Source organism: Trematomus bernacchii, unplaced genomic scaffold (assembly GCF_902827165.1).
Source record: "Trematomus bernacchii unplaced genomic scaffold, fTreBer1.1, whole genome shotgun sequence".
NCBI lineage: Eukaryota > Metazoa > Chordata > Actinopteri > Perciformes > Nototheniidae > Trematomus > Trematomus bernacchii.
In genome coordinates, this window is record NW_022987558.1 from 229210 (window position 1) to 250465 (window position 21256).

The window sequence follows — 21256 nt, forward strand, 5'->3', positions numbered from 1 at the left end:
AGTGATACACATCCAGCAGAAATCTTACTTATTCACCATTTTTTGTATCCCCTACTCTTTCAAACATGAAAACACACACATTCTTCCTTGGATTTGTCCTTGCCTGAAGCCCCTGGTGTTTTGTAAGAGGATGTATCATCAGTGAGCCGAGATATCATTATACAGGCTCATGGTTTCTTCACAGAGCGCCCCAGTCCAAACTCACACTAAGAAACAACACCACAGCTGCTGAGGCACCACAAGCACAGCAGTGAGTCCCATTATAAAATAACACAATGCGTTTAAGTCCCTGAGGCGTGCTAATCAATAGGCTACAGTGGAGTGCTTGTAAGGCATGTTTAGCACAGATTAAGCAGAGAGTTGCATATAAAGAGGAAATAAAATAAAAGATATTGGAGAGAGATAAAGCTCTTGTCCAGGGGTGAATAAAATAAATGCACGATGGTGGGAAACATCCAACAGCATTTGATAATTATAAGTAGATTATCAGTTTTTAAATTGGTGTCTTTAAAAATGTCAGTTTGTATATAGACCTATCTCATTTGCAGGTTTACTGTGGTTTCATTTTCTTGCAGTTTTTTCCTATTTGGATTACTTTACTTCAAGAATAAAAAATGTGGCCTGATGTAAAATGCTCAAATGCAAAAGCCCAAACTGGGACAGAAATCATGCTCAAGTTAATTTAAAATTTATAGCGAGACAGCACGAAAAAGTAGCGGGAAAACCTCCAAAAGTGGCACGGAGCCTTCCTCAGGGTGAGCTGGGTATATTTTCGCCTGAGCTTTTCCCTTTTTAATATCTGATGCTTCTTCTTGCAACTGGAATCTGTTTTTGTCGGGTTGTTTTGCTTGACTGCAAAAACTTAAAACTATTATTAAAAAAGTTAAAAAAGCTCTTTGAGCATATAAAAAGCAGATTTGAATAGATGAATAGATATCTAAGACGTCTATGTTGTTATTATTTTCATTTGGCACCAGTAGCTCAGTCTATGGGGACTTGGAGATCTGCTTTTAACGTGTAATTAATGTGTTTTATATTTTAGATGTGCTGTCTTTTTAATTTATGAATTCTAACATGTGTCTGTAAAGAGTCTTTGAGTACCTTTTAAAAGCGCTCTTTAAACACAATTTATTATTATTAGTATCTTGGGAATCAGAGGGTCGCCAGTTCAAGTCCTGGCCCAAGTATAGAGTTCGGACTGGTATATCGGGAGGTTGCATTTCAACCACAGGGCACTGCCTAGGTGCCTATGAGCAAGGCAGCAAACACCAACACTGCTTTCCAGACAATGTGTATATAACATCTGCCCACTGCTTCTTATACAAGTATGGTTTAAATCTACATTTCCCAGTGTGTGTGTGGTGTTGTGTACAGTTACGTGTGTGTGTGACATTTATAAAAAATAGGATTTCTCGCACATCAGAAGAAAAAGAGGACAATCAGAAGGTGCGGGTTTCAATATATACTGTTCCCTTATTGCAAATGTCTACTACTCCCTGTAACTGCAAGTATATTTCATTGCAACTGGTGAAATATCCTCAACTGTCTTCTAAATAAAGAATTGAAAAAAAGGAAAAAATTCATAAAAGAGGATTTCTCGAGCACGGATGAGGCTGACGTCGGCGATGATGAAAGAGAAGACGGGTGTTTACTTGAAGGGCTGCAGAAAACAAACACAGCCATTGTGTCTGCTTGTAAGCCCTGAAGCCCCAAGTCCATTTGCATGATGAGGTGGTGGTGAGTTACCATGGCAACCGCCTGGTAATACACCTGAGTGAGGGGGGGTTAGGGGGTCAGTGCTTACCCCGCACTTGCTGAGGGCGATGTACCACCATCTTTCCCTCACGGAGCGGAAACTACGCCCGCCCACGCAACTCAGGACCTCTTCGTTCCCGTCGCCCTCCACCTGAGAGAGAAGAGACGCATTAGAGGGGGGTCTGAGCAGGATGTCGTTATCTAAAAGACATGGTGCGCTTTATACCTCAGAGACACACTGAATCATCACAGCAGAGCCGAGATACAAAACATATTTCACACCCCGATATAGCCTGAGATGTGGCAACAAGATTCACTAAGCGCCACGACAACAGAGTCACGCTGGCAATCACACTTCGTAATGTGATAAACAAACATGTTGTGATGCTTATTGAAAAAAAACAAAAGGGATATTATTTTTAAAAAGGTGTTAAAGGAAAGCGAGGCCCTTTCTTGTTGATGCATCATGAACCAGGGAAATGTGTGATTCAGGGAAATGTTACAAAAACACATTAAAGGCCATTAGCTTTCACCGCCTCTGTGTGTATTTGTTTACCTCTTTTCCTGTCGCCTTTTCTGCATCACAAAAGAACATGCAGTATGAAAGGGGAAAATAAGTTCATCTGCTTGATGATAAAAAGGAATAATGTTATACTCTGTGACAGAAATATCACAACACAGAGGTCGGAGATCAGCTTTAAATTCTGTGTGTTCCTCAGGGAGTACGCTTAGTACAAGTGCATGAATATATGTATGTGTTTGTGACCGTGAGCTCTTACCACACATCCTGACCAGGTGTAGTGTGTTGTGAGGTTGATGACCTGATTGTTTTCGGGCCTCAGCACCGCTTCCTTCTGGTAGCAGTTCTGACAGAAGATGACACAGCAAAATCAGAATATAGGAACAACATATCAAACATGTAAAGGGGTCCTGATAAGCTCATTTTCAGGTTCATATTAGCATGTTGTGCATTGTTTACATGCTTCAATGTTTAAAAAGGTCTTTATTTTACGCCCTGTTGTGATTGGTCAACCACTTAGAGATGTCTCGCCCCTTAGCCTATCACGTACAATGTGTTGGAGCGCTAGCCAATAGTGTCCCAACTTTGGGATTTTAGCTTTGCAGACCCTTTACATCAGGGGTGTCCAAACTTGGGCCACATACAGAAAAATATATGAAGGGCTGGGTCACTCACTAGAGCTGAGGTATATCGCCTTATCAGTTAAGTTAAAAGTTAGCAAAATCAATCAAATGCAGGTAAATTATGCTTGAAAAAACAGCCTACATCACAGCTCTCCAAAGGGTTTAATTTACTGTGTTGGCAATATGAAGGGTATATTTCAAGCGTGTTATGTAAGTAAGTTATTGGGCTTTTTTCTTATCAACTTAGATTTGTTAGAAACATGTTTTCTACTTTAATTGACAGAATATATTTAGAAAATGGGCTTATTAACACATGAATAATATGTTATATATTTGTAGATATATATTTAAGAAGTACAATATAAGACAAACACAAGTTTCATTTATGGGCCATATTTTATTATACTTTTTTTAATTGGCTCAGGGCCGATTCAAAATGGCCTGCGGGCCGCATTTCGCCCCCGGGCCATAGTTTGGACACCCCTTATTTACATGCACAAAAACCGAAATAACACGCTACAGGCAAGGGAAAAGCATAACAGGGCCTCTTTAAAACTTCCCTAACTGTTTTATCTACTTTTCTCATCGACTTTTTATTCCACATATTTCACAGAATATGTTTTAATTAAGCCTCGAAATAGTCTCCAGACTTGTTGCATGCAGCTGCGGGTTATACCTACGTTCAGCTGTTTGCATACTAAGTATCAACAGAGAAGAGCTCTGAAAGCATAAGAGAGCAGACCACTTTACTTAAGACTAGAATGTAGAAAGTGTGTTTAATCGAAAAAAGAAATTGAAATTGTGAGTGGTTTATTGAAGCTGCTGTAAGTGTAATTAAAATGGATATTTTTTTTGTTGCTCCTGTGATGGATTTCTCCCTGCGTGACTGCTGGGGAATGGTAAGTGCAGAATCAAGGCCTTACTATTTAATTCAGGGTAACTGACACCGAAATCTGTCTTAGAGCTGAGGAACGGTGTACTGCTTGTCGCTGAGTGGAAAATACCTCAACATAATGTCACATCGGTGTCAAAAGATGTCGGCAAGAAGAATAGCATACCCCCAAATAACTACATGGGCCTGTAAATGTAAGGTATTGGGTCATTTATAGTCTTTTTTCTTACAGTGCTAGACCATTTTAGCTCAGATTTTCCTATATACCTGCTGACCTTGATAACAGTTTTTACTCAGAAGCTCACCTTCCTTTAATAACAAAAGAAACCATCAGATGCTGTGTGCTGATAAAAAACACTGCAATGTTTAAGCAAGGCTTTAAAATGGGAGAGCAGCAGGTATCGACATCTTCCTACAGCAAATGGTCGCAGTATACATTATTCATTGGTTGTGAAAGCAATTTAATGTCAATTTTATAGGTTGCATCATGTTATATGTCATAGTTCCAGCTGACATGTACATGGGGAAAAAACGTAGATAAAGGATTCATGCATGCCACTCCTAGACATGAGGCCCATAAATCCACTCTTTCTGAAAGCAAAAGACTTTCAGGCCTAAGGCTTAAATTATGGAATCAACCAGGTGTTACATGTACACTGCGTGGACCGTGGACGGATACGTTTGTCACCCCACTAACTGTGTGGATTCATCTAAATGCATACTGTGCAGTCACCTAAAGTATGAAGAAAGAAATTCATTTTGTATTTTTTTCGCACTTTACTAAAGCTGATTGGATTTGAAATAAAACAATGACTAAGAGGCTTAAAGGTAGGGTAGGTAAGAATGGAGAAACCAGCTCGAGTGCGCTAGAATTTGAAACTACGCCTCCGATAAAAATCTGTCCCTTCCTTCAGACTTCCTTACAGAGTAGGGATGCCAGCGATTATTCGATTATTCGAATATTCGTTACAGTCTCCATAATCGAAGACTATTTTTAAAATTCGATTTTATTTATATATTTTTTTATTAATATTTATGTTTTTCTTTTTTTTCCTGGTTTGGTTTCAACCAAAATATAGACTAATGCTAATAATAGTAATAGTATTAATAGTATTCGGTGTCGAATAATCGATTAATATTCGCCAGGGCTGTCTGATTTTGATCATGGTCAGTTTCTGGCATCCCTATTACAGAGCCCCTACTCCAACACAGACGAACGCGCACATGACCAATGAGGGCACGAGATAAGTTTGTGCACAGATGGAAGGCTGACAGGCAGGTAGGCCATCCAGTTATTTTAGCCGGGCTGGCTAAAATGATTGGTCGTGCTTTTTACAGTACTACGGCTTCCACAGATGAAATATTTGTATATATTTATTGTGAAAGTATTTCAGATATTCATTGCTATCGGGATGTTAAGAGCATTCCATGGAATATAACAAAAAGTGTTTCTGAAGTGAATTACCTACCCCACCTTTAAGTGCTCAAAATTCGTTTTTTAAGAGGACATATTATTCCCATATTTGTATTGCGTGCCTCTCCTGCTCCATGCTTTAATGTTCAAAAAGCTCTTTATTTTTCTCATACTGCCTGTGCTGCAGCACCTCTTTTCACCGTCTGTCTGAAACCAGAGCCCAGTCTGCTCTGATTGGTTAGCTGGCCGGCTCTGTTGTGATTGGTCAACCGTTTAGAGATGTCCCGCCCCTTAGCCTATCACGTACAATGTGTTGGAGCGCTAGCCTATAGAAGTGCGAGTGTTACATAGTGATGTCACCATGTTACGGATTAAACAAAGGAGTACAAATCGAGGTGTTACAGGCAGGGGGGGGGGAACTTTAAAAAAGAGCCTTTGCAGACAATTTACATGCACAACAAGCTGTATAACACACTTCAAATTGGAGTCCCGTGGTTTTATTAGAACTGTGAAATGTGAATAGGTAAAAGGGGCTGGATTTCTCTTGAATAATGGCTTGTCGAGAACACATGATTCAGAGGGTGTCAGTGTCTCACCTTTTCGTTATTCTTGTACACAGCTGGCCACTGAGAACTGTCATCAAAGTAGAGCAATATGTTCTGACAGCAGCGAGACTGCACAGAGGAGAGAGAGAGAGCACAGATCAGAGAGGAGGCAGCGAGACCCTTTCAGATTTATACCACAAATACTGTTTCCAAAGTCGGCAGGGTACAACAGTAAAGCAAGGCTTCTTGGGTAAAAAGAAGACAGAGCAGAAGAATAAAACAGATGCGTAAAAAAGATGGAGCTGGGGGAGAGGAAGAGGATGATGCGGGTAAAGCAGAGACAGCCGGAGGAAGAAAGAGAGAGGGAAGAAAGAGCGATGGGATCAGTTTAGGTGAAGGAAGAGACTAAAGTAAAGAAAGGATGACAAAAGAGGAAAGTTAAATCGTTTTGTTGCAAGGCAAGAAGGCGTGGGCAAGCTCACACACACACACACACACACACACACACACACACACACACACACACACACACACACACACACACACACACACACACACACACACACACACACACACACACACACACACACACACACACACACACACACACACACACACACACACACACACACACACACACACACACACACACACACACACACACACACACACACACACACACACACACACACACACACACACACACACACACACACACACACACACACACACAGTGTTGTTACCTTTGGATAGCGGAACCGGAAGTCCAGACGTCCGAAGTCGGTGAGAAAGCAGAATCGAGTGAGGAAAAGCCAGTCCTGGATCCAAGAAGAGAAAAGAGGAAAAAGTACAACAAAAAAAACATTAGCATGAATAACACACGGAGGAAACAAGATGAAATGCCTGCAGCGATTAGCAGCTGTGCACGCATGTTTCCATGGCAACAATCAGTGACACCTGCTGACCAATGTGGCACCAAATGAGGAAAGAAATGTTCATAAAATGTGTGGTTTTATAATAATGTGGAGGGAGAAATGAGAAAGGCAGTGCGGTCTACACAGTGGGGAGGTTTTATGCTGCTGGATATTTGGGTATTTTTACACTCTTTGCTATATTATCCATGAAAAATATCCTTCAAATGTTGAAAAAGGCAAACATTGTTACATTGTTAAGGGAAGGGATGGGACTGGTTGGAAGTTTAGTAAGCCATGTTTTCTAATATTCAAAAAAAGGTTAATTTACCCCGAATGAATGGCAGATTAGAATAAGATACTTAAAGAGGACATTTTCAGCTTCACATTTGTATTGTACTGTGACATGACAGAGAAACTCCCTCTGGCGTGAACTTTGAGATTTTAGCCTTTGCAGACCATTTACATGCAAAAAAAAAACATTCTACAGGAAAGGAAAAACCCCAGAAAGCATAATGGGGCCTCTTCAAGATAGTCAATCAATTAGCAGCTTTGTGCAATTGACAAATGTCCATGTTTATCTTAAGTCCGTCTTTGTGAAACCGCCCCCTCATGAGGGCGTTAGACAAAAAAAGTAAATGGATGATGAGTCATTTTGGCTGGAATAAGTCTATACCCATTTTAATATCAATCCATTCAATAGTAGTCTAGACATTTCGCTCAAAAGCACAAATGTCAGTCTCATTCTGCCCTAGAGGAGCAGTCGGGGAATCCCTCGGTCGCTAACATTTATTGTGTGAGGGCCATAAATGTCTGAGCAAACCTTTGTGAAGATTCATCTTTCCGATGTTGAGATATTGCTCTGGATAAGTGAAAACTTTGACCTGCCGACAGCACTAGACGTAAAGTCAGGGGAGCAAAGTATTCATTAACTGGGCACCCATCTGTACCCCAGTGTCACATTAATCCATCCAGCAGATGTGAGATATTTCAGACTGAAGTTAATGACTAGAGATGACATATAATTACCGCCTCTCTTTTCTATGCCTCGGCCAAATTCAAGTCGCAATTTGCATCCATGTCCGCCCGAAAAGTCATCATTTTATCCCATTAGACATTTGCATGAAATTGTCATAATTACAAAAGTTAATTTGTGAGTTATGGCCAAAAGTGTGCTGTAAGGCCACAGTGAATTAAAACGAGAAGAAAGGGGGTAAGGGAAGTTGAAACAGAAGGGCAGAGATTCAGAAAAGTTAAAAAAAGAGGTGGAGAAGATGAAAGAAAATAAGCTATTCTTAATATTATGCAGCCATAAGCTTGGCAGCATGAGAGCAGTTAATAGTGCTGATGGTGTACTTCACTCAGTTTACATAAGCCACTGTAGCTGCATCTGTTGGCATATCAGTCAGTGGAGGTCTATATATTCAGTATATATATTTATATTTATTATATACCGCTATGGGCAGACACATTCCTTAGATACGGATCATAGTGCTGAACACAGCAGTAACACCACATCACTTATATGGTGTTTACACACTCTCCTTATCTGGAGCACTGCCCGGTGTGGTTGGTCACACTGAGGCTGCCAGAGCAAATAAAGAGTTTTCAACCAGAATAAGACATTTATTCTTTAAAAGCTATACTTGCAAGAATCTTGCAACAAATTAGAGATTTTTTGATTTAGATAAATGACACAAGAGGCTGGAATCCGATCTGAAATATTACAGATTTTTGGTAAATGCTTTGTAATCAACAGAAAGCCTCATTATGGTAACTTGGTTTTCGTGATGATTGATGGACCAAAGCCTCTTTATTTCACAAACAGTGAATTATTAAATTAGCGTAACAACTGATTGATGTTGAAGAAGTCCATTTTTAGCGTGTTTTTGGCTCAGACTACCAAAGATCTGGATCAGTTATACAGAATTTTCTATAAAAATGCTCACAAGAGATTCGTTTTGAAGCCCAGCACCATTATTGTTTTACCAAAATGCCATACCATAATCTAATATGCTTAATCGTCCTATTGTCTTTGTTTTCCCCCCTTACTTTGCTGCTCGCGGTCAAATTTGACCGGTCCTGTTTTAACTGCAATTACATTAACACAAAAATCATTAATCATCACCAAATGTCACTTAACACCCTTTCAAACTGTAAATATTGTATCAGACTACTGGTATACATGAAAAACTGCAGTATACAATATACAAAGAATAGACACTGAACATGTATTGCGTGTGCCAGGTGTGATCCATGTGGGGGATGGGCACATACTGTGTGTGTGTGTGTGTGTGTGTGTGTGTGTGTGTGTGTGTGTGTGTGTGTGTGTGTGTGTGTGTGTGTGTGTGTGTGTGTGTGTGCCAGGTGTGATCCATGTGGGGGGATTGGGCACATAGGGGGGGGAACGTGTGTGTGTGTGTGTGTGTGTGTGTGTGTGTGTGTGTGTGTGCCAGGTGTGATCCATGTGGGGGGATTGGGCACATAGGGGGGAACGTGTGTGTGTGTGTGTGTGTGTGTGTGTGTGTGTGTGTGTGCGTGCGTGTGCGTGTGCGTGTGCGTGTGCGTGTGCGTGTGCGTGTGCGTGTGCGTGTGTTTTATCTGATCCGGATGGTTACTAATTCCTTTTCTTTATGGCGGTCATTTTTGACCGGGAACACCATGGGTGTTACAAAGTTGACTAAATCATCCAAAATTCAATGAAAGTGGTGATCAGCAAATGTACATGTTCAAATGTCTACTGTGAAGGATATCATAAAGCCTTAATGCAATCGAATCTAAAACAAAAAAAGTTATGATTGATGAAAGTAGTAAATCGGTCAGATTTGACCCGAAGACAACAGGAGGGTTAATTAAACATAAGAGCACTCTCAATATATTTGTTCTACAAAACCCCCTTTTTAATCAGCAGCCATTTAGCTGATGATTCATTGTTTTGGAAAATTCTCAAAATATGTAGTGTCTTTATTCGTGTGTTTGACAGCAAACTCAACATTTAGTGGACTGCTGCCAGACAAAATAAGCATGCCAAGCTCTAGGAAATTGTGGCAGATATTTAATAATATCTTATACAACAAATGATTATTCTATCAATCATTTTGCAAACAACAATGCCAAACTGTTTTTCTTTGAATGTTATAGTTTTCTGCTTTGTCTTGTCTTAAATGATAGTAAACTGAATATCCCTGGGTTTGAGATTGTCCCTTTGACAGGAAGACGTCTCGTTGGGCTTTTGGAAATGTTGATGGACATTTTTCTAGACCAAACTATTACCATTTCATCCAGACAACTATAGCAGAAAAAGTTGTTCATTAGCTTCAGGCCCTTCTCTGATTTAGATAACAAATTATCTGATCAAAGAAGAAGAAACCAAAGTATAGAATCTGACAAAGCCAACCTTCAAAACCTTTCCTTAAAACTCAATGTAACAGACACAGTTTGGTCAATAAAACTGAAAAAGTATTGAGCTTCATATCCAGCGCTGATCAAACTCTGAGAATGATTTGGGGTATCTCAACTTGGCTTTCCTACAACCTCATGCTAACTCGATATGACGACACACCAGGTAATCACTGATCATTTCACAGAACAGACAGCTTAATGATTCTTCTGTAATGTAGCTACTAAGACCAGGAAATAACAATTACATGATATACAAAAAAGTCCCCTTTTATCAGAAAATTATCTCTTTTTTAATGCATCTCCACATTCACACATTATTGTATGCTTCAATTCTGTTTCACCACACTTTGGATAACTGGACTTAAACCCACAATGTACAGTTTACATTTTTATTTAATGTTATATTCCATTCCTTACACACTTGTATATATATAATATCCTGCTTTAAATGTTGTTTATTGGTATTTAAACATGTATATTTTCTACTTTTTTTTTTTAATGCTGTTTTATTTCTATTTCTGCAGCGCAAACATTTCCCAAATTGGGATCAATAAAGTACATCTTATCTTATCTTAGGGCTGCACCAATGGGATTCTTTTGGCTAACATCACAATTGCAATTTGATTCACGATATAGGAGGGATTTACCATTTTTGCATCTATTTTCTCATTAACAAAATATATTACTACGGTCATGGTGTGACTTTTAAAGATGATCCGTACCAAGTCTGTTTTTGTGTAGCCAATAATACATACCATACTTTATACTAAATGGTATTTAAACAAATATTCAGCTTCCTGCGATTAGAAAATTGCACTATCCATATTGAGATTATGATCAAATTGTAATTAATTATGCAGCCCTAACAACATCTCAGCTTCTTCAGGGACGAGAGCACCGTTCTGCGGTCCTTTATTAAAAGTGTCCTGAAGGTTGGTTGTTATGAACTCCTGATCTCCACCCAACCAGCAACACTCCCCATGTACCATTATATTGTAATTACCTCTGCCCCGCGTTCTCCCTACATAAACAACACAGTCATTTCTGTGCTGAGAAATAAAGTGCAACCGGAGCAGCGTAGCGTGGCTCAACCCCTCCGCCTCCATATATCACAGCAAACAAAACCGCAGCCATATTTCAACCGCTGCCAGGCAGCTTCACCCCCCAGAGCCTCGGGTTATAACTCACAGCAAACTCAAGAAGTCACTGAAGCCCGAGACTCACTCCCTGCCCGGTGCGTTGTCCAGGGCGACACTTAAAGCTGTGACCATGACAACAGGGAGGGCAGTGACCAACAGACGAAGCCCTGGAGAAAGTCCCTTTTTATCAGAAAATGATCTTATTGTGATGCATCTCCAAGTTTTGCTTCAGGTAAAGTTTTTTTAATTCAAGTCAAGTCAAGTCAACTTTATTGTCAATCTCAAAATATGTTTGTACACACAGAAAGATCGAAATACTGTTTCCCACAATCCCGAGGTATAAAAAAACTCACATTAAAATGCAAGAACACTCAATAATTTACAAAAAAAACACAAAATAACCGTTTGCTTCAAGTAAGCAGGATATAGTGTATATCTATGTATATATATAGTGTATTAATATATATTAAATGCTCAATCTTCCCTCTCCGATGTTAAGACAAGCACATTGAAAACATTGCATTCACACATTATGTTTCAAATCTGTTTCACAACATGTTGGATAACTGGACTTAAACTCACAATGTACATTTTATATTTGTATTTAATTAAATATTCTATTCCTTACAATCTCGCTGTATGTATATAATATCCTGCTTCACATTTGGTTATTGTTAATTGGAATTAATTTAATGTGTTATTTTCTACTTTTTTAGGGGGAGAGGTGGTCGAGGGTGACACTTAAGGCTATGGCCATGACAACAGGGAGGGCAGTGACCCACAGACGAATATCCCTGGAGAGGGGGGGGGGGGGGGTGGTGGTCGCTGTGGAGGATGTCATCTAACTCACCCCAGGCCAGGACTATGAAAGACCCCCTTGTTGGACGCTTGACAAACAAGATTCAAGATTCAAGGCTTTTATTGTCATTCGTAAATAGCTACAATGAGAATCTGAGGTCCCAGGCTCCTCCAGCAGTGCAACACAATAAACCAGATAAAATAGTGCAAGTAAATACAAATAAAATAGAATAGAAATACAAATAGGATAGACAACACCTGTCACTCACTCTTACAGCACAGCCTGGCTGCAACCAACATGCATACCAACACACACACACACACTCACACACTTAACGTCATGCCCCCGCCCCATCCACCTCCATTATTATCGTCATAGCAACCACAGCATGCCTTACTTTGCAGCTGCCATAGAAACATCAAAAGGCCAGGCTTTTATATTGTTACGCTCCCGTACCCACATCCTCTAAACGCCCTTCTCAGAAACACAGCAGAAGTACAAAAACAGAGCAGATTGAACAATGGTGTTGACAGCAGATAATTAGTTTATTTTTTTGCTATTTAGATATAAACATAAAACACTGACCTTTGACCACTTTGTGGGACTTGCTGATGTTAGTTTAGTAAACAAATTGTTCAATGATCTGGCTATTCTGCTTTTAAATTAGTTGATACTGTATCACTACGCTTAGATAATGGGAGAACAATAACTAATTGAATAGAGGGGATCAAGTTATAAGCATAGCAACACACTTTGAAGCTCAGTATTAAGCTATAAAGAAAGTTCTGTAGCCTTGACCCAAGTTTTGTCATGTCTATACAAAAATACCAGAAGTAATTACTAACAAACCAGAAGTACAACCAACCAATCCTTAAGCACAGTATCTCAAGCTTCTTATCTTCACATCAGAAGTGAACCAACATAAGAAAGGAAATGCACCGAATGCCGGATAATATGTGGATATTACACATACAGTATATGAGATTTGGGAAATTGTATTTCTAAGCCCAAGGACATCAGCATGCTGCTATAAAAGCCTCCGCTTTTCAAAGAAGGCTTTCCACATGATGTTGGACCCTGGCTGAGGAATTTTCTCCCTCTCAGCCACCGGAGCTTTAGAGAGGTCAGAAACAGATGTTTGGTGATAAGGTCCGGCTCGCAGTCTGCGTTCCAGTTTATCCCAAAGGTGTTTGATGGGGTTCAACTCAGGGCTCTGTGCAGGCAAGTCATGAGAAACATTTCTTCACCTGGCTTTGGCAATGGTGGCTTTGACATGTTTAAAGCAGCAATGTCACAGTACTAGAAAGTCTGCAGTGGATACCAATACCAGGGAAATCTTAAGATTCTCAATACCAACAATGAATCTCGTGTAATTCAACAAACACTACTTCATTACTCTTTTCATACCGTTTTTGTTAGGAAGTTAGAAGTTAAAAAACATGTTTGCCAAAAATAATTCCTGAATACTGCATTTCAACACGTAATGGTTATAATTTACCTTGCCCAATACTGTTTTTTACTGAATTTACTTACTCAATAGCCCCTCTGTTACTCGCTATGCTAACTGCTAACAGCTGACGTTAACTAGCTTAGCTCCTGCCGATTCCCCTAGTGATGCGTGTTGTTTACAATGTAGCTTTGTCAGCGAAAGAAAAGGGTATAGAACGCTCCCTATTCTTTCCCTGACAAAGCTACGTTGTAAACCCCCCCTCAACATGTCGATGAGGAGTTTACTGCCTCCTTTAGGATTTGAACAGGTCAACGGTTAAAAGTTAACGCTATCTGGAGCGTGCTTGTCTCATAGATGAAAAAAATATAATTAAGTTTTCAGTATTTGGGCATTAACTTGGTACCAGAGTATCTCTGAACATCCCTAATCAAAACGTGAGGGACTTCCCCAAACTGTTGCCACAAAGTTGCAAGAACAATAATGTCTGCAATATCCGTGTATGCAGAAACAAAAATTGATTTCCACAGGAGATGAAACGATTACCTACCAAACCAAGCAGGTTTATCAGATTTCACACAGCTCCCTCTGGTGTGAGAAAAGGCTTTAATCCAACTTTGTTTCATCTCCTTGAAATGTGTAACTTTGATGAGACTTTGATGTGTAAAATCAGCAGAGGTCCCCTTTAAAGGCAGAACTCTGAGTCAAACAAGGTCGAGATGGCATCAACAAAACAGCGTGTTGCTCAGATAGCTGTTATCACAATTCACCAAAAGGATTGAGCTAATCCACCAGTGCGTGTGTGTGTGTGTGTGTGTGTGTGTGTGCGTGTGTGTGTGCGTGCGTGCGTGCAAGCCAGTTAAGAGCAGAAAAGAAACTGAGCCCTAGAGAACAGCAACAGTGGATGAGGTGTCTACCTTAATCCCCTTTTAGTCTTCTTATTTCCCCATGGCCACTGCATTGTGATGCAGAATCACTCAGCCACCTCCCCAAAGAGTGTGTGCGTGCTTTCCCATATGTGTGTGCGAGTGTGTGTACTACAACCTATTAATCAAGTGCTATGCCTCGATGCAGTATCCGGTCAATTCAGCATCTCTCCGTCTCCCTTTGTTTCTTCCTTAAAGTTTCTGTGCTTTCATCTCGATAGTTTTCTGTCTTTTTCTCTTTCTTTCCAGATCTCTGTTTGCTTGCTAAGCTTCATTAACAATTAATTACCAATCAGCTAGTCAAGTCACCCCTGGACCGCAGGGCTTCTCAATGATTCATTAGTGAGGGTTACACAACGCTGCGACACATAAGCACACTCACGCACCGACACACTCACAAACACACTCACAGACACACTCAAACACATTCACAAACACACTCACAGACACACTCAAGCTCTGTCCCTCTGTGGCTCTTTGGGGGTTTCACATGAGCACACACAGACTCTGTAAACATGCTAACACACACACAGACAGACATTAAAGCAAGCATATGGACGCATGAAAGAACTCCGTGCACACACCTGCTCACATGTATCTGATCACAACGCCATCATTAAAAAGAGATGCAGGAAAACTGATTGAGATATAAATTCCTCACTTCAATGTCAACTTGAAGGACTTTTTAAGAGATTTTCATAGTCTTGTTTGCAGAAATTCAAGAATTCAGAACTGGCATATGTGAAGATAAGACGTGACACTTTTTTAAATAAGACTACTCACATACAGTACAAGGCCTCTTTACTTTATGATCTTATTAAGACCAGGAATCCAGGTGAAATCCTTCATTTCCAAACTGCTGCTATATCAACCCCAACGTCCATCGAGATGTTGATTTTCGGATGGAGAAAGGTCCAGTGAACCGAGGCATGCTGACGAATATGGCCGCTAGATTTCTTAATTAGAAAAAGGACTTTCAAGGGCATCTGTTCAGTTTCATTCATTTCAAAAGACAAAAGTTAAAAGACCTTTCTGGTCTAATCCACACATGTTCATTAACCGTGGAAAGCAAGGACTAAAGACATTTTAACTTGTCTAAAGCCACAAAGGTATTCAGTGCTGACTCTCCAGAATGCCAATTTCACGTCACAAGAGAAATTAGTCCGGGGCTGAATGATTGATTATTTTGTGAATTAAAGTCTTCATTTGAAAAATGCCCTGCTTTTTTAATATAACTTAGAAACTCCAAATGTTCTTGACACGCTAGAGCGATCAATCTTAATCTGATGAGTGTTGAGAGTTGTTGATTTGTGTGTACTTTGCACCAACTAGAATACGTTTTTTTGTTAGCATCGTTAATCAACTTCATTAATCGTAAAGTTAATCAACTTTAAAGATTAACCTTGCGTATGCTTTGGGAGATTTCTTTTTTCCTTTAGTGTGTTATACAGGTTTTTGTTCATGTAAATGGTCTACAAAGGCTACAAGTTTCTCTTCCCCCCCCCGCCTGAAACACCTCCAGGTTATGCTAGCCTATAATGTATTTAATACAATATAAAGCATTGTTACAGGCCTGTGGTTTAAAATATAGAAAATAATCTCAATTTACATTTTTATTCAGAAAAACAACAAACACATTTCCCCACCTATAACCATCAAATTGTAACCAAGCAAAACCAATAAAATGTATGTGAACTCAGGGGAAACAGACCGCTGAAAGAATGCAAGGTTTTATTTCTTTGCCAGATTTTCCCGGCTGGAATCAAAGCGCCGACCTTTCTGTGACCTTAAAGCTCCTGTGGCCTCTCAAAGGGACATTTTATCGGGCCCTCCACACGCCAGGAGCCACTAAAGCTACTCGTACACATCAATCAGCCAAAAAAAGGCTGTTGACCAGTTTGCCGCACCGATGCCTTTGAATAACTTTGCTTGTGCTTTTCTACAACTCCCCAGCCACTCCACATTTCTAACATTTCATCCCTGCGAGTGCGGTAAATTGCATTTGTCGATGTGCAGATCTGTAGACATTTACTCGACTACAGTGTTAGTGTTTGTAAATCTAAGAAGGAGGGGGGGATGTGTGGAGTGGAAGTAGAGGGTGACCTTGGGGCAGGAAGGCACGAGCAAGACTAATGTGTTAAACTGTACACACACAAACACACACACACCATCAATATGTCAAGGCAGGTGTTGCCTGATGTCATTCAGAGTGCTCTGTTGATTTGCTTTGGTTGTAAATTGATCCCTGAGAGTTTCAGCAGCACAAGAGCACCAAAAGCAAACTGACCACAACATTTATAAAGATCTTGGAAAGCCAAAAATAAAATACACGTCTCCGTTGTTGTTTTTTTAAGTCACTCTCCATGAATGATTTGAGAGACTGTATGTAAATACACTGATATGATTTTTGATTTGGTTTTACATAGGTTTCCTACAATATAAGGTTTTGAGAACTTAAAAAAGGTTCTGGAAGCAGATCATCTTTCTCCCTCATTGAGAAATTAAAGATGTGGCCTTGCATCGACCACCTCTGCATGCGTTACGTTGACCAGTGAGCATCAATATCCACTCAGAGCCGAACAGTGTTTGCGGTTGTAAAAAAAACAATATATGGTGGGATTTGTATAGCTTTTATTCATGTACCTGTGTTATTCATGTTTTATAGGGAAGTAACGATACCAAAAACTCACGGTGCGATAATATCGCGATAACAGGTCCACGGTACGATATGTATCGCGATATTGAAAAAAAAGGGAAAAAAAGAAAGTTGAAAATGTTTTGGGGAAAATGTTATCTTGGCATTTTTTTTTTTTTTTTACTTGAAAAAATAAATCTGATTTGTACAGCATTTTAGTAGGATAGTAGTATTTTAAAGTGTCAACAATATAATAATCAGACCCTGCAATACAATAAATCAAGTTTCACTTTAGTTTTTCAAGTAACTCAACTCAAACTCACTAACTCACTCACTCAGCATCATCAGACAGGTTATTTTTTAGGAATATGAGCATGTCCACATTTCCAGGTAGAAGCTGGGATGTTTGGGCGTTTACAATATCCCCTGCTGTGGAAAAAACTCTCTTGCTTGGTACTGATGTTGCTGGGACAGAGAGATATGCTTTGGCCATGGGTGACAGCAGTGGGTCAAACTGTGCATTGTCTCTCCACCACTTCAAAAACAATACAGTTTTTGCCAAGAAGGTGAGGCTTATTGACAGGGCGAGATATACATATACTGTTGGTACTTGTCAATGTCTCTAGGTATGTAAATAGCCCTGTAAATACGATGTCCTTTTGTGTTATCTGTTGTTTTGTGTTCATGTTGTAACCTACTTGCTGCCATGTTGGACAGTTCTCCTGTGAAAAAGCGATCAATGATCTCAATGGGACCACACCTGGTTAAATAAAGTTTTTTTTTTTTTTTTTTTTTTTTTTTTAAATCGCGGTAGATTTTGATTATCTTTGCTTTTAAATTAGAGTTTTTAAATTCCATTTTATAATGTGTTTCTGCTGCACTTTTTCTTAATGTCTTTCATTTTTGTAAAGCACTTTGAATTGCCTTGTGTTGAAAGGTGCTATATAAATAAACGTGCCTTGCCTCTCCTTGCCTAGATAGTGGAAGAAGGCGCCAGGGTCCAGTTTACATTTGAAGACATCAAACTCAACCATGTATCCTGTCAAAACCTTCGCTGAGTTAATGCTAACTCTTTGTACTCACAAGTCAGCTGGAGGTTGGATTTGGCTGTGCAATACAAAGATTTGACTTTTCGTTGCGCTGAAGGTCATTTGGTGTGGGAGGATCTCTACCCTGTGTGGCTGGACTTCCTGGCCACATGTTATCCCTGGCAATGAACTGTAGTCAGATTGGAAAAAGTTGGGGTGAAGGTGGCTCGTGCTTTAGCTGAGATGCCCGGACCTTGAAGCTTTCTGATGCCGTTTCTCTCCCTGCAGTGAAGAGAAAGGCCCACTGCTTCTGGTGCAACTGTCACCCAGGTAGACCGCTCAGTTTGTCAGGGGTTACAATGTCAGTAACTCACCGTGTTGTCTCGAAAAGCAGAACCCATCTTGTTTGCTAAGCTTTCTGGGTATGACCTTTTAGCTGTGACGGAGTGATAAAAGAGAATGACGACCTGAATGAGGGTCGACTGGCGGGTCACCGATGGATAAAATGAAACATCGACTTTCAGGAGGCAGCCATAAATTAGACAGCATTTGGAGGTTTCTAATTTGTGACATACCGAATGTAGTTGGCCCGGTGTAAGCTTCAGAATTTAGAAAAGTGCACAGACATCTCCTTGTTTAGTATAGAGGAATGTGAAAAGACCTCTATATTGACAATCTTTGCACAGATACAAGCCAGTATAGCCAAGGTTAGACATTTGAGGGGGATAAACATAAGGAAAACACATACTGTATGAGTGGATGGGATCTTACATCAATGTATTTATTATAACTGGTCTCACAATGGAGTAAAGCTTAAACAATCACTTGTTCCTATAATCATAATAATTCTTAGTTGCAGCCTACACTGTAGTTTAAGAGCACAATTTACTTTTTTGTGGACATGCTGATTAAAACTATATTTGTATTTACTGCAGAGGACCAAAAGAACGTTGGTTACTTCCTCATTAGGAGCTGCAGAGTCTCACAAACACCTGGAAGTTTCCCAGTGAAACAGTCTGCAGCCACTGAGCAGCTCCACTGGTGCACAGGTGCAGATTCAGCGCTGTGTTCAAGGGCATCTCGACAGCGCTGATGGATGGACGAGTGCCTCTTGTTCAATTTATCCATTCAGATCCCTGTCGTCATCCTTGAGATTCAAACTGGTGAACTAATCTTGCATTTCAAGGCACATCTTTTATTTACTGTAGTCAGAGAGTTCAGGGAGAGTTAGCACAACTAGTCGGCATGATTCAGTAAGAACTGAAGCTTGTTGGCTCAAACTGCTGGCGGATGGATACTGTTCTTCAGTTTTTGGAGAAGCCAAGGAAGGTGAAATACAAGTAAGCTGATATACCGGTCCTCAGTAGAGAAGGATTTCAATGTCTTTTAGCTGCCAAATTGCTTTTTGGCAACACATAACAAATGGGTGGTGCATGAAACACCTGAGGTTGGTTCACAGGTTTACACAGTGATTCAAAGGGCTGATATTCCAGAAGATGCATGCCCTTTTTATAATATCACAGTGCACCAGCAAAGCCCCCCCCCCCCCCTGCTGTTTGTCACTGAGCAGCTCCACTGTGGCGACCGCTGACATTAACAGCTGAGGGCACTCATGTTTGAGATGAAACAATTTGCAACTAATCAATAGCGTTGATCGATTAGCAATAGCTGTTTCAAGCTTCACAAATGGGAGCATTTGCAGTATTTTTGTATGGTGTGTAAAACAAGAGATCTACACATCCCTTGAGCACTGGGAAACTGGTTTAATATAAAATGTATTCTTTATGCGTTTGTTTTATCTATTAAGCATATTTGTAAAATATGTATTTTCTTTGCTCTTGGTTAACATATTACAGTCAACTGACCTTACAGATTGAAAAGGTCAAATGTTTTCCTCAAAATAAATAAACGCTTTAACTTCCACTGCACAGCTTCTGCAGACATGCCAACACAATCAGCATAATGTTAGACACAACCAATACATTAGATATGCACAGTGGCCAGTCTTTCTTATGAAGGCTACCTTATTGGTCTGTCTTGCTGAACTCACAACAAAATGGAAGACAGCTCTTCTGTAGTAGGCTACTCATGTATGTCAAACTTGATCCAAAAACTCGTGAGAATGCAAACCAGAGATGTGGAACAGCAGGTGGTATCCTCCTGAATCTCAAACAGCCCAGAGCCACAGTGTCTGCTCCGCTGCACAGTTTATAACTCGCATATATTGTCAGGGTAGCGATGATGCTGATATGACTTTATAAAAACACACACTATATCCAGGCTGGACTGAGAGTCTCAACCATCAACACAAACAGAGCCGCGCGCCAGCAGCTGTATGACGCACACCTGTAACAGCTCCTCTAATGATAAACATAAAGACTACTGCTAATTTACTATTAATAACGGAAGTGAAATCCAGCTAATAAAGCTGGTTTTGGCCCAAAAAGAGTGGGCTGAAGTGTTAGCAGCGGACCGGCGGTGGGGTGCTGCTTACTGGGGCTACGGAGATGCCAAACACCATCACAATGAGGGTGAAATATACGCCACAGATAAGACGCGCACAGATGGCGCGCAATTGCAAGGCAGAATAGAGGTGACAGTGTTTTATATATGGGGGAACAACAGACATGTCAGAGGCAACTTATCGGGGAAATAGTGGTCGCCCCTCCGTCTATCCGCGGAGCAGTCCGCCACAGAGACACCTGAGTGCGGGTACGCAGTCGCGGTGTCATTGACGCAAGTGGCTACATTAAGAAAAAAAGAAACAGCACTCACCTCTTTAGTGTTAACGATGCCTTTGACATATTTCCCGAGGACTGAATCTACGAAGAAGCCGCTGCACAGCAGAGCCATGCACAGGAGTCTCTCCCCGACCCTCACCTCCATCTTTCTCCCGGCTGCCGCTCCTCTGCTCTCTCTGGAGCCTGTCTCTGAGCGGGGGCGCGCAGCAGAATGGGATCGCGCACAGCAGAGAAACCGGGCGCGTCCACGTTGGTCCTTTCGATGTATGTGTGGCCCCCCTGGATGTGAGTGTGGGGGGTTCAGGATACGCGCTCCCGGTTGCGCTCGTGCTTTCCTGAATGCGACACGGCCACACATTAAAAATGCTTTGGCTGATTGCAATCATGTTTTGATCAGAGGTCACGCACCTCCAATGGAGAGGAGCTGAGACACATGATGCCTGCCCTCTGGGAGGAAATCACATCACACCAGCTGGATA

The 21256-nt window shown here is 40.6% G+C and overlaps 1 protein-coding gene across 1 annotated transcript in view; it reads right to left on the reverse strand.

Moving 5' to 3' along the window:
- Window positions 1-20949, reverse strand: part of tmem145 (transmembrane protein 145) — a 41611-nt gene extending 20662 nt beyond the window's left edge. The window contains exons 1-5 of the mRNA XM_034123958.1: window positions 20812-20949; window positions 6493-6567; window positions 5801-5878; window positions 2535-2621; window positions 1805-1906 (exon numbers count right to left, since the gene is read on the reverse strand). Of these exons, the coding sequence (XP_033979849.1) occupies window positions 1805-1906; window positions 2535-2621; window positions 5801-5878; window positions 6493-6567; window positions 20812-20922 (453 nt within the window). The 5' untranslated portion in view covers window positions 20923-20949. The remainder of the gene's footprint in view (window positions 1-1804; window positions 1907-2534; window positions 2622-5800; window positions 5879-6492; window positions 6568-20811) is intronic.
- Window positions 20950-21256: the final 307 nt, after the last annotated feature.